At 45.7% G+C, this 14,672-nt stretch overlaps 1 protein-coding gene across 1 annotated transcript; it reads right to left on the bottom strand.

Moving 5' to 3' along the window:
- Positions 1 to 2,005: 2,005 nt before the first annotated feature.
- LOC135532119 (butyrophilin subfamily 1 member A1-like) lies at positions 2,006 to 12,696 on the bottom strand. The gene is made up of 6 exons (XM_064959744.1): positions 12,655 to 12,696; positions 7,310 to 7,657; positions 3,454 to 3,732; positions 3,144 to 3,284; positions 2,883 to 2,912; positions 2,006 to 2,755 (listed from the first exon to the last, which is right to left on the bottom strand). Exons 2-6 carry the CDS (start codon positions 7,632 to 7,634, stop codon positions 2,718 to 2,720), a joined length of 813 nt encoding a protein of 270 aa, XP_064815816.1. The 5' UTR covers positions 7,635 to 7,657; positions 12,655 to 12,696; the 3' UTR covers positions 2,006 to 2,717.
- Between the last annotated feature and the right edge of the window lie 1,976 nt (positions 12,697 to 14,672).

The raw sequence follows: 14,672 nt of genomic DNA, 5'->3' as shown, positions 1-14,672 counted from the left end.
TAGAGTAGAGAGAGAAAAGGGGTATTTATGGGGGTCATAAACCTCACCAACGCCAACGTCAGAAGTGTAGGGTAGGTAGGGTTAGTGTAAACAGAGCTCCGGGCAGCCGGCGGAAATGGAGGAAAACTCGCCTCCCTGCGGACCTGGCATCCTTTCACTCCCTCCTCTCTACATTTTCCTCCTGTCTCTGCTGCTAAAGCCACTTTCTTCCACTCTAAATTCCAAGCATCTGCCTCTAACCCTAGGAAGCTCTTTGCCACCTTCTCCTCCTCCTGAATCCTCCTCCCCCCCTCCTCCCTCTCTGCAGATGACTTCGTCAACCATTTTGAAAAGAAGGTCGGCGACATCCGATCCTCGTTTGCTAAGTCAAACGACACCGCTGGTTCTGCTCACGCTGCCCTACCCTGTGCTCTGACCTCTTTCTCCCTCTCTCTCCAGATGAAATCTCGCTTCTTGTGACGGCCGGCCGCCCAACAACCTGCCCGCTTGACCCTATCCTCTCTTCTCCAGACCATTTCCGGAGACCTTCTCCCTTACCTCACCTCGCTCATCAACTCATCCCTGACCGCTGGCTACGTCCCTTCCGTCTTCAAGAGAGCGAGAGTTGCACCCTTCTGAAAAAAACCTACACTCGATCCCTCCGATGTCAACAACTACAGACCAGTATCCCTTCTTTCTTTTCTCTCCAAAACTCTTGAACGTGCCGTCCTTGGCCAGCTCTCCCGCTATCTCTCTCAGAATGACCTTCTTGATCCAAATCAGTCAGGTTTCAAGACTAGTCATTCAACTGAGACTGCTCATCTCTGTATCACGGAGGCGCTCCGCACTGCTAAAGCTAACTCTCTCTCCTCTGCTCTCATCCTTCTAGACCTATCGGCTGCCTTCGATACTGTGAACCATCAGATCCTCCTCTCCACCCTCTCCGAGTTGGGCATCTCCGGCGCTTGCCCACGCTTGGATTGCGTCCTACCTGACAGGTCGCTCCTACCAGGTGGCGTGGCGAGAATCTGTCTCCTCGCCATGCGCTCTCACCACTGGTGTCCCCCAGGGCTCTGTTCTAGGCCCCTCTCCTATTCTCGCTATACACCAAGTCACTTGGCTCTGTCATAACCTCACATGGTCTCTCCTATCATTGCTATGCAGACGACACACAATTAATCTTCTCCTTTCCCTCTTCTGATGACCAGGTGGCGAATCGCATCTCTGCATGTCTGGCAGACATATCAGTGTGGATGACGGATCACCACCTCAAGCTGAACCTCGGCAAGACGGAGCTGCTCTTCTCCCGGGGAAGGACTGCCCGTTCCATGATCTCGCCATCACGGTTGACAACTCCATTGTGTCCTCCTCCCAGAGCGCTAAGAACCTTGGCGTGATCCTGGACAACACCCTGTCGTTCTCAACTAACATCAAGGCGGTGGTCCGTTCCTGTAGGTTCATGCTCTACAACATCCGCAGAGTACGACCCTGCCTCACACAGGAAGCGGCGCAGGTCCTAATCCAGGCACTTGTCATCTCCCGTCTGGATTACTGCAACTCGCTGTTGGCTGGGCTCCCTGCCTGTGCCATTAAACCCTACAACTCATCCAGAACGCCGCAGCCCGTCTGGTGTTCAACCTTCCCAAGTTCTCTCCACGTCACCCCGCTCCTCCGCTCTCTCCACTGGCTTCCAGTTGAAGCTCGCATCCGCTACAAGACCATGGTGCTTGCCTACGGAGCTGTGAGGGGAACGGCACCGCAGTACCTCCAGGCTCTGATCAGGCCCTACACCCAAACAAGGGCACTGCGTTCATCCACCTCTGGCCTGCTCGCCTCCCTACCACTGAGGAAGTACAGTTCCCGCTCAGCCCAGTCAAAACTGTTCGCTGCTCTGGCCCCCAATGGTGGAACAAACTCCCCCACGACGCCAGGACAGCGAGTCAATCACCACCTTCCGGAGACACCTGAAACCCCACCTCTTCAAGGAATACCTAGGATAGGATAAAGTAATCCTTCTCACCCCCCCTTAAATGATTTAGATGCACTATTGTAAAGTGGCTGTTCCACTGGATGTCAGAAGGTGAATTCACCAATTTGTAAGTCGCTCTGGATAAGAGCGTCTGCTAAATGACTTAAATGTAATGTAAATGTCATAACGTCTGTGCTCACATGGGCGTGGCCACAGACTTAGTTCAGACTTCATATGAAAAACAATTCTCTTATAAATAAGTTTCATATTTAATGATATACGTTTCAAACTAATTGAATCTGATCACTGGGAAACACATTCAGAGAAACAGTTATGTTGTTCTACTGTCCTTAGTGACATCACAAATTAGTAATGACCGACATGGTTGTTCTGAGATCCTGAGCGCTCTGGAGCAGGTTTTATCAAAGACCTCTGTACTGCGCTGTTCATCTTTCCCTTGATCCTGACTAGTCTCCCAGTCCCTGCCGCTGAAAGCATCTCCACAGTATGACGCTGCCACCACCATGCTTCACAGTAGAGATGGTGCCAGGTTTCCTCCAGACGTGACGCTTGGCATTCAGGCCAAAAGAGTTAAATCGTGGTTTCATCAGAGCAGAGAACCTTGTTTTTCATGGTACCCTCCCCCCAGATCTATGCTTCGACGGGTCACGGTTGAATCTCAAGTCCGACCGGGAAAAGGTGGCGAAGTGGGACGGAAACAGGAGGGCTGCTGGCATCAGTGTCTCTCCTGCCTCGAGTCTCATCTCATTCAATTGAGCTCTCTTGAGGGGTTCCCGTTCAATGGCACTGCATATTAGAATGAGAGGGTGATTTAGAAAAGGCCAGTTAGAGCTAACTTAAAATGTAGCTACATCAATATATTAAATACTTTGATATTTGAACTATCAACATGTTGGGCACATCGCACACATACCTGATAGATCTTGAAAATCTACGGTTTCACCTACAAGAACAGACAGAGATTAAGAACCCGGGACCTCAGCCTTGCAAACACACATATACAGCCCACCTGAATTAAATGTAGACAGTCCCACCAATGAAAAGCTATGGAGTCGGGGAGGAGTGATTTTACAAGTCTGTTTGTAATAGAATAGAGGTAATTAAGGTGGAGTGATTGAACTAAAGCTCACAATATTGTGATGAAAGCATCTCTTAACAGTTAGAGACGCCTCACCTGTCACACATTGACGTGTCGCACGTCGATTTCCGACCACATATCCCATTGGCGCGGCTACTGCAGCTCCCATTGCAGCTCCCAGTGCCAGACAAAGCCCAACTGTCCAGTAGGACTGGCACGGCTTGGGAAAGATGTCATCTGAAACACAGAACCCATTAAGATCATACCAATTGATTGGTTTGGACCTCCAGATTGCTAATCTACAAAAGAACATAGGCAGCGTGGTGCAAACAAAATTATAATTTCATAAAACATTTTCAAAAACTTCCAAATGTAAATTCAAATGTTTTCAAAACAGATCCCTCACCAGGAATGCGAATCTGCTTCGTTCTGAAGATGTTCTGCTGTTGAACTCTACAGGTGAACCAGTTGTTGTCAGTCTGCTGTATGGTGACATTTCGTCTCACAGTGAAGAAACCCTCAGTGTCAGTCTCGGTCTCTGTAGGTCCAGCAACAGGGAGGATGGTTCCATTGTTGTCAAACCACTCCAGCTCAGGTTCAGGGTACCAGCCTTCGGACTCACACCTCAGGACCAGCCCACTACCATTAGTTCCTTCAATAGAGAGGACTGGCTGAGATCCAGGGCCTGCAAAGATTAAAGTTAACACAGGGGTGAGATTCCTTATGAATAAATTGGGATTTCTTCTCTCCTAATTCCTTGTTCTCAAGGCAGAGTTGCAAAGAAAAAGCCATATCTGAGACTGGCCACTAAAAGAAAAGATTAAGATGGGCAAAAGAACACAGACACTGGACAGAGGAACTCTGCCTAGAAGGCCAGCATCCGGGAGTCGCCTCTTCACTGTTGACGTTGAGACTGGTGTATTTCCGGGTACTATTTAATGAAGCTGCCAGTTGTGGACTTGTGAGGCATCTGTTTCTCAAACTACACACTCTAATGTACTTGCCCTCTTGCTCAGTTGTGCACCAGGGCCTCCCACTCTTTCTATTCTGGTTAGGGCCAGTTTGCGCTGTTCTGTGAAGGGAGGAGTAGTACGAGATCTTCAGTTTCTTGGAAATTTATTGCATGGAATAGCTTTAATTTCTCAGAACAAGAATAACAAATGCTGATGCTCCAGATACTCAACTAGTCTAAAGAAGGCTAGTTTTATTGCTTCTTTAAATCAGAACAACAGTTTTCAGCTGTGCTAACATAATTGCAAAAGGATTTTCTAATGATCAATTAGCCTTTAAAAATGATAAACTTGGATTAGCTAACACAACAGGCCATTGGAACACAGGAGTGATGGTTGCTGATAATGAGGCTCTGTACGCCTATGTAGATATTCCATTAAAAAAATTATCTGCTTCCAGCTACAATAGTTATTTACAACATTAACAATGTCTACACTGTATTTCCGATCAATTTGATGTTATTTAAATTGACAAAAAAGTAGCCCCCAAACATTTGAATGGTAGTTTGCGTGTTCCTTTTGACCAGGTAGAAAAAGGGCAGTGTGGAGTGATATAGAGATTATGTCATCTGTGGATCTGTTAGGGCGGAATGCCAATTGGAGTGGGTCTAGGGTTTACGGGATGATGGTGTTGATGTGAGCCATGACCAGCCTTTCAAAGCACTTAATGGCTACAGACGTGAGTGCTACAGTCATTTAGGTAGGTTGCCTTGGTGTTTTGGACACAGACTATGCTGGTCTGCTTGAAACCTGTAGGTATCACAGACTCAGACATGTTGAAAATGGCAGCTAAATACCAGTTGGTCTGCGCATACTCACATGCGTCAATGTTGCTTGCCTCAAAGAAAGCATAAAAGACATTTAACTCGTCTGGTCACTGGGCAGCTCGCGGCTGGGTCTCCCTTTGTAGTCCATAATAGCTTGCAAGCCCTGCCACATCCAATGAGCATCAGAGACGATAAAGTAGGATTCAATCTTAGTCCTGTATTGATGCTTTGCCTGTTTGATGCTTTGTCTGAGGAGATAGGGGATTTATTATAAGCACACAAATATCCCGCTCCTTGGAAGCGGCAGCTCTCGCCTCTCGCTCGGTGTGGATGTTGCCTGTAATCCATGGCTTCTGGTTGGGATATACGTAAAGTCACTGTGAAGACGACATCTTCGATGCACTTATTGATGAAGCCAGTGACTGATGACTCCTCAATGCCATTGAATGAATCGCGGAACATATTCCAGTCTGTGCTAGCAAAACAGTCCTGTAGCTTAGCATTAGTGAGGGCAGGTAGCCTAGTGGTTAGAGCACTTGACTAGTAACCGAAAGGTTGAAAGATCAAATCCCCGAGCTGACAAAGAGAAAATCTTAATGGTCCACTGGGTGTAAGTTAATATTACTGTTTCTTTACTCCCCATCCCGGGTCCGGGATCTTAATCATCGACTGACACTAATTAGCATAACGCAACGGACATAAATATTCCTAGAAAATATTCCTATTCATGAAAATCACAAGTGGAATATATTGATACACAGCTTAGCCTTTTGTTAATCGCCCTGTCATCTCAGAGTTTCAAAATATGCTTTACAGCCAAAGCTAGACAAGCATTTGTGTAAGTTTATCGATAGCCTAGCATAGCATTTTGTCCAGCTAGCAGCAGGTAACCCAGTCACGGAAATCAGAAAAGCAATCAAATTAAATAGTTTACCTTTGATGAGCTTCAGATGTTTTCACTCACGAGACTCCTAGGTAGATGTTACTTTTTTTCCAATGTTCCTTTTTTCCAAAAATATTATTTTTGTAGGCGAAATAGCTCCGTTTGTTTTTCACGTTTGGCTGAGAAATCGCCCGGAAATTGCAGTCACGTAAAACGGCTTTCGCCTGCAAAACCAGTTCTGTTATACTCACAGACAATATTTTTACAGTTTTGGAAACTTGAGTGTTTTTGATCCTAAGCTGTCAATTATATGCATATTCTAGCATCTTGTCCTGACAAAATATCCCGTTGACTACGGGAACGTTATCTTTCCAAAAATGAAAATACTGCCCCCTAGTCACAAAATCTTATTGGTCCACTGGGTGTTAGTCGGTCTTACTGTTTCCTATTGGTCCACTGGGTGTTAGTCGGTCTTACTGTTTCCTATTGGTCCACTGGGTGTTAGTCGGTCTTACTGTTTCCTATTGGTCCACTGGGTGTTAGTCGGTCTTACTGTTTCTTATTGGTCCACTGGGTGTTAGTTGATATTACTAGGTAATAAGGTAAGTGGATATTTATAATGCTATTTCTGACAGTTTTTTTCCCGTAAAAAAAAATAATCTGACACAGCGGTTGCATTAAGGAGAAGTTTATATATATTTCATGTATAACACATGTATTTTCATAAAAAATTGTAATGAGTATTTCTGTAAATTGATATGGCTCTCTGCAAAAACACGGCATGTTTTGGAACTACTGAACATAACACGCCAATGTAAAATAAGATTTTAGGATATAAATATGAACTTTCCCAAACAAAACATACATGTATTTGTGTAACGAAGTCCTATGAGTGTCATCTAATGAAGATCAAAGGTCAGTGATTCATATTTTCTCTATTTGTGCTTTTTGTGACTCCTCTCTTTGGCTGGAAAAATGGCTGGGTTTTTCTGTGAGTTGGTGGGGACCTAACATAATCGTTTGTGGAGCTTTCGCTGTAAAGCCTTTTGAAATCAGACACTGGATTAATGGTCCACTGGTTGTTTGTATTGTTGGAAACTCACTTGATGGTGATGGTTGTCTTGGGGAGATGAATATTTTTTGTCATCTATGAAAAATAGATGAATGACATTGTGATAATCTCAATGAAAATGTGCTGATGACATAATAACACTTATGAAGCACAAAGGAAAAGGCAACATTTTGATAATTTATATAAATAAGGATCAGACATTGTACTTGACAGAGAAAATAACATCTGATGTGTATATATACTACACTAGTATTTACATGACTCACCGACCAGGAGTTGTGTGTGTGTATATATAGTATATATACACTTATTTTCCACCATAATTTGCAAATTAATTAATTAAAAATCCTACAATGTGATTTTCTGGAGAAAAAAAATCCCATTTTGTCTGTCATAGTTGAAGTGTACCTATGATGAAAATTACAGGCCTCTCTCATATTTTTAAGTGGGAGAACTTGCACAATTGGTGGCTGACTAAATACTTTTTTGCCAAACTGTATATATACTACACTAGTATTTACATGACTCACCGACCAGGAGTTGAACGACAGGTCTCTGAGTCCTGCTCACTGTTGGAATGAAGCAGGTGTAGCTTCCAGCATCAGAGAGAGTAACTCCTGTTAGTTTCAATGAGACATTGCCATTCTTCAGTTCTTCTTTAAACAGTGACGTCCTTCTCTTGTAGGATGGATTCTGGTCCTCTTCAGAGTCACGATGGTCGCGGTAACAATGTGCCTCTTTTGGCTTCAAGTCTGGTCTGAGCCACTCCACTGTGTGGTTCGCAGCATTCATAGTGGGGTTCAGGAAACAGGGAAGAATGACATCACCACCCGCTATGGCATGAACCCTGGACATTGGAGCAACAACCTGAACCTGACCTGAAAAAACAAAATCAGAGAGAATATCTTTAAGACACAGTCTAAATGTTGTATACAACTTATCAAAAAAGAAGTTTAGTATGGTAATAGGGTAGAGTTTAGTACTTAGTAGCATATTTTGTATTTGTCGTGAACAGACTCACGTAACACAAAATACTACTACTTTACCCAACAGGGCAGACTGATCCGCGGAGAATGAACACCAAATTAGAACAGATTCAACAGCTGGGCGATAGTGAATTATAAAAACAAGAAGTTGTTTATATTGATGGGAACTCAATCATGTGCACCACTTTTGTATTCAGGTGCCGAAATGAGTTTGCTTCCATCACTATGGTCGCCGGCGTTAACGTTTCCAACTGTTTTTCTACCAAACATATTAATAAACTTTTTTTCCGTAACAATCTGGATTTCACCCTGATACAGCAGTATACTCAAATGGAAATGGGGCATGACCGGCAAGCCGGCAGCACAACGCCGGGACACAGGAAATATCAGGGTGACAGCTAAACTTGAAATCCACTGAAAACATACTAGTTACGGCATTAACGGCAGGTAGCCTAGTGGTTAGAGTGTAGTGGCGGCAGGTAGCCTAGTGGTTAGAGTGTAGAGGAGGCAGGTAGCCTAGTGGTTAGAGTGTAGGGGCGGCAGGTAGCCTAGTGGTTAGAGTGTAGAGGAGGCAGGTAGCCTAGTGGTTAGAGTGTAGAGGAGGCAGGTAGCCTAGTGGTTAGAGTGTAGAGGGAGGCAGGTAGCCTAGTGGTTAGAGTGTAGAGGAGGCAGGTAGCCTAGTGGTTAGAGTGTAGAGGAGGCAGGTAGCCTAGTGGTTAGAGTGTAGAGGAGGCAGGTAGCCTAGTGGTTAGAGTGTAGAGGAGGCAGGTAGCCTAGTGGTTAGAGTGTAGAGGAGGCAGGTAGCCTAGTGGTTCGAGTGTAGAGGAGGCAGGTAGCCTAGTGGTTAGAGTGTAGAGGAGGCAGGTAGCCTAGTGGTTCGAGTGTAGAGGAGGCAGGTAGCCTAGTGGTTAGAGTGTAGAGGAGGCGGGTAGCCTAGTGGTTAGAGTGTAGGGGCGGCGGGTAGCCTAGTGGTTAGAGTGTAGGGGCGGCGGGTAGCCTAGTGGTTAGAGTGTAGGGGCGGCGGGTAGCCTAGTGGTTAGAGTGTAGGGGCGGCGGGTAGCCTAGTGGTTAGAGTGTAGAGGAGGCGGGTAGCCTAGTGGTTAGAGTGTAGAGGAGGCGGGGAGCCTAGTGGTTAGAGTGTAGAGGAGGCGGGGAGCCTAGTGGTTAGAGGGGCGGCGGGTAGCCTAGTGGTTAGAGGGGCAGCGGGTAGCCTAGTGGTTAGAGTGTGGAGGAGGCAGGTCGCCTCGTGGTTAGAGTGTAGAAGAGGCAGGTCGCCTCGTGGTTAGAGTGTAGAAGAGGCAGGTAGCCTAGTGGTTAGAGTGGCGGTGGGTAGCCTAGTGGTTAGAGTGTAGAGGAGGCGGGTAGCCTAGTGGTTAGAGGGGCGGAGGGTAGCCTAGTGGTTAGAGTGTAGAGGAGGCGGGTAGCCTAGTGGGTAGAGGGGCGGCGGGTATCCTAGTGGTTAGAGGGGCGGCGGGTAGCCTAGTGGTTAGAGGGCGGCGGGTAGCCTAGTGGTTAGAGGGCGGCGGGTAGCCTAGTGGTTAGAGGGCGGCGGGTAGCCTAGTGGTTAGGGCGGCGGGTAGCCTAGTGGTTAGAGGGGCGGCAGGTAGCCTAGTGTTTAGAGGGGCGGCGGGTAGCCTAGTGGTTAGAGTGTAGAGGAGGCGGGTAGCCTAGTGTTTAGAGGGGCGGCGGGTAGCCTAGTGGTTAGAGGGCGGCAGGTAGCCTAGTGTTTAGAGGGGCGGCGGGTAGCCTAGTGGTTAGAGTGTAGAGGAGGCGGGTAGCCTAGTGTTTAGAGGGGCGGCGGGTAGCCTAGTGGTTAGAGGGGCGGCGGGTAGCCTAGTGGTTAGTGTAGAGGAGGCGGGTAGCCTAGTGGGTAGAGGGCGGCGGGTATCCTAGTGGTTAGAGGGGCGGCGGGTAGCCTAGTGGTTAGAGGGCGGCAGGCAGCCTAGTGGTTAGAGGCGGCAGGTAGCCTAGTGGTTAGAGGGCGGCAGGCAGCCTAGTGGTTAGAGCATTGGACTTGTAACCGGAAGGTTGCTAGATAGAATCTCCGAGCTGTCAATGTAAATCTGTCGTTCTGCCCCTGAACGAAGCAGTTAACCCACTGTTCCTAGGCCGTCATTGTAAATAAGAACGTGTTCTAGTTAAATAAAGGTCAAATAAAACCCAATAGTCAACTGTTCTCTAAAATGTTTTCCATATATAGACAAACCCCGTGTGTTTTAATAAAACCAACTATATGCTTGTATTATGCTGTTTAATGAAATAAGACAAATTACTTGAGATCAAGAAAAAAAACATCTGACCATCCTCCTACTGGCTTTCTCAGATTCTGCCACATCAGAAAGTAGCAGACTGAAGATAACAGCAGCTGATTGGCCTCTGACTGTAAGGTGCTCCAGAGGGCAGCGTTACGACCCATCACCACCTGGTGTGGCAGCTGATTGGCCTCTGACCGTAAGGTGCTTCAGAGGGCAGCGTTACGACCCATCACCACCTGGTGTGGCAGCTGATTGGCCTCTGACTGTAAGGTGCTTCAGAGGGCAGCGTTACGACCCATCACCACCTGGTGTGGCAGCTGATTGGCCTCTGACTGTAAGGTGCTTCAGAGGGCAGCGTTACGACCCATCACCACCTGGTGTGGCAGCTGATTGGCCTCTGACCGTAAGGTGCTTCAGAGGGCAGCGTTACGACCCATCACCACCTGGTGTGGCAGCTGATTGGCCTCTGACTGTAAGGTGCTTCAGAGGGCAGTGTTACGGCCCAGAACATCACTGGGACCAAGACTGCAGACTATTTACATTTGTATTTACACTGCTGCTACTCAACATATTCCTACCTACATGTACAAATTACAACTACCCTGTACCCCCACATATTCACTCTGCACCCCCTGTATAAAGCCTTGTTATTGTGTTACTTTATAAAGAAATGTACTTTAGTTAATTTAGTTAAAAAAATCTTAACTATTTCTTGAACTGCATTTTTGGTTAAGGACTTGTAAGTAAGCATTTCACTAAGGGAAAGGTGGAAACTAGTCAGTTGTACAACTGAATGCATTCAACTGAAATGTGTCTTCCACATTTAACCCCTCTGAATCAGGGAGGTGCGGGGGCTGCCTTAATCAACATCCACGTCTTCGCCGCCCAGGACAGTGGTCTACTACACCTGTTGTATACAGAGCATGTGACAAATACAATTTGATACTGCTGATCAGAGATACAGCGGTCTAATGTATAGACACTACCGTGTACAAGTCACGAGAGAACTCAGGGCACGAGAGAACTCAGGGCATGTGACAAATACAATTTGATACTGCTGATCAGAGATACAGCGGTCTAATGTATAGACACTACCGTGTACAAGTCACGAGAGAACTCAGGGCACGAGAGAACTCAGGGCATGTGACAAATACAATTTGATACTGCTGATCAGAGATACAGCGGTCTAATGTATAGACACTACCGTGTACAAGTCACGAGAGAACTCAGGGCACGAGAGAACTCAGGGCATGTGACAAATACAATTTGATACTGCTGATCAGAGATACAGCGGTCTAATGTATAGACACTAGCGTGTACAAGTCACGAGAGAACTCAGGGCACGAGAGAACTCAGGGCATGTGACAAATACAATTTGATACTGCTGATCAGAGATACAGCGGTCTAATGTATAGACACTACCGTGTACAAGTCACGAGAGAACTCAGGGCACGAGAGAACTCAGGGCATGTGACAAATACAATTTGATACTGCTGATCAGAGATACAGCGGTCTAATGTATAGACACTACCGTGTACAGGGCACGAGGAACTCAGGGCACGAGGGAACTCAGGGCACGAGGAACTCAGGGCACGAGGGAACTCAGGGCACGAGGGAACTCAGGGCACGAGGGAACTCAGGGCACGAGGGAACTCAGGGCACGAGGGAACTCAGGGCACGAGGAACTCAGGGCACGAGGGAACTCAGGGCACGAGGGGAACTCAGGGCACGAGGGAACTCAGGGCACGAGGGAACTCAGGGCACGAGGAACTCAGGGCACGAGAGAACACAGGGCACGAGAGAACTGTGGTTGTGTCCCACATCGCACCCTGTCAACTACATAGTGAACCTCTGCTGATCAGGCTCCTGGTCAACAGTAGTGTCCTTTATAGGGTATATGCTGCTATGTGGGATGTACCCTGTGACTTCCATTTCCTTCACCATCTTGTCTCAGTCCTCTAATAACACACTGTCATGTCACCCCCATCTTGTCTCAGTACTCTGGGAATCCCTGAACAACATTAAATTAACAGCAGGTGTCCTAGAATGATAATAGGATCTGCACAGCTAACTGGCTACGGTGTCACTGGAAATTGACGTTTTTTAAAACCTTTATTTAACCAGGCATGTCAGTTAAGAACACATTCTTATTTGCAATGACGGCCTACACGGGCCAAACCCGGGCGACGCTGGGCCAATTGTGTGCCACCCTATGGGACTCCCAATCACAGCCGGTTGTGATACGGCCTGGAATCGAACCAGGGTCTGGAGCGACGTAATGAAATGCAGACCTCTGCACCACTAGGGAGCCACAATTGACCATAATGTCAACATTATTTGCTAACGTTAACGCTAACTAGCTACGTAAAACCTGCATCTGGATGATCTAAGATGATAGCAAGTTGAGAATAACACCACAGAACTTCACATCGTATTATGAATAACATTATTTCACTTTAGGATGTATCTTTGCTAGCCAGCTTACATTGTTTTAACAGCTAACTTAGCTAGCTAGGTAGCTAAGCGATGTTGTGAGAAACCCACCTTCAGTTGTTGATGAAAGACAGCAAAAGCACAACCAGCATAAATGCAAACCATAACGAGAAAATATATACATTTTACAAGCAATGTTACGTTTGATGCCGTTATCACTTGCGAAGTTAGTTTCACACTGTTCCTGTTCTTCTTCTTCCTGAAATGACGTTCTCAGCACTGGTCTTCTTCTTCTTCTTCTATGAGGTTTAACAGCGGTTGGCATCCATTACCGCCACCTACGAGCCTGGAGTACAACTCCCTTTAAAACATTTTTTTTAAATGTACTGAATAAATACCCTACCATCTAACACTATACTCATTAATTTCAAAATTATACAAAATAAAATTAACACCCCCCTACTCCACTAATTAAATGTATTTATTCCTACCTCATTGCCATCACCCTGAAAGAATGGGACACCACCACTGTTACCCTTTCTATTGTCAAGTCTCCCACACACCCAAATACCTCTCTGCTGCTGCTACCACAACCTCTATTTCCTGAGACTTCCGTTCCATCCCTGCTGTCCAGTTGATAACCGTTGATATAAATACTAACAATCCAATCTTATTAAAACGTATTTCACTGTTTGTCCCTCTGTCCTGGTATATCTCTACTACTCTCACCACTCATCGCCCTTAACCCATCTTCCTCTACTTTCTTCACTGCCTCAGTATATGACAACTTCTGATCCACCAGCTCCATGGGCACACCTACTTTACACTACTTTCCCCAATACTACACATTCCTTTGTCTCATGCCCATCTGCACATTTCTCACACCTTGGATCCTCCCTCCTACACACTGCTGCCACATTGGACCCTCCCTCCTACACACTGCTGCCACATGCCCATAATCATGACTCCTGTAACATCATAATGTGTTTGGCACATACGCTCGTACAGGATAACTTATATATCCTAACTTCTCTTTGTCGGGCAAAAACTCAACTTCAAAACTCAAAAGAACAGAACTCTTCTGTTTCCCTCCCTGTGTGGGTCACATCAAACGACCAGCATCACACTGGGAATCTTTCCCCTCAGCTGGTCAACGTTTACTGCTTCCTGTTGGAGGAAATTACAGTTGAAATGATTAATTATGTATACATTTCTTTTAGAACCATTAAGTTGTAATACTATTATGTTGTGGTATGAAATGTGTGGGTTCTTGGTTAAACTAGGTAAATGTAGGTAAAACAAATGAATTGTTTGTACCTTGCAAAAGGGAGAAGGAGGGCAGATATCCTTCCAGACAGGTAAGAATGTTCCATTAGTGGAGAATAAATGATATCCTTCCAGACAGGTAAGAATGTTTGTTTGATGTTCCATTAGTGGAGAATAAATTATATCTTTTAGACAGATTGGAATGTTTTGTTTTATGAGGGGAGTAGAAGACGGTCTCCAGGACTAAAGACACTGCGCTATTGTGTGGATCGGAGAGAGTGTGAGAAACTGATGATGGCATTTTATGTTCTCCCCCTAAAATGTAATGTTCTTTGTATTTTGGGTCAGTACTCTCTTGGATTAATCGCTACTACCTGACTTTTAAGACTGGTCTCGATCTATTTCATGTAAAATAATAAACTTACAACTTATTAAGAAATAGATGGAGTGTGAATTTGGTTTTGGCTACAAAACATATAGGAATTTAGAATTCCTCTATCACTTGGTCCTTCGATCCCGGATCTAAATACCCCTCCCTGTTATCTGGAGTACGCTGAAAAACGTGCACGAAACGAGTTCGGACTTGTTTTACTAAAGACCTCCGAATTGAGTTTAAATTACAGGCCTGCGTATTACTACAGATCACAGAAAAGGTGACAGATTCAAACGAACAGCGCTTTTCCCAGTCAGCAACAGGTCAGTAATTTTTAATTCTCGATTCTGGGGGATTTGAGTTCTGTGATTGATGTTCTAAAAACAACTTATTAAGAAATAGATGGAGTGTGAATTTGGTTTTGGCTACAAAACATAAAGGAATTTAGAATTCCTCTATCACTTCCCCAGTTCTACTTTCATTGGTGCCCTTTTCTTGAGAAAGAAACAATTCACATTTCTATACATAAAGGGAAGTGAGTGAAATTAAATGCAAAGTGGTTGTGATGTCATTCAGAACA

This window comes from Oncorhynchus masou, unplaced genomic scaffold (genome assembly GCF_036934945.1).
Source record: "Oncorhynchus masou masou isolate Uvic2021 unplaced genomic scaffold, UVic_Omas_1.1 unplaced_scaffold_1733, whole genome shotgun sequence".
Lineage (NCBI taxonomy): Eukaryota > Metazoa > Chordata > Actinopteri > Salmoniformes > Salmonidae > Oncorhynchus > Oncorhynchus masou.
The sequence above is the reverse complement of the archived record's forward strand: the minus strand, read 5'-3'. Positions and strand labels throughout refer to the sequence as shown.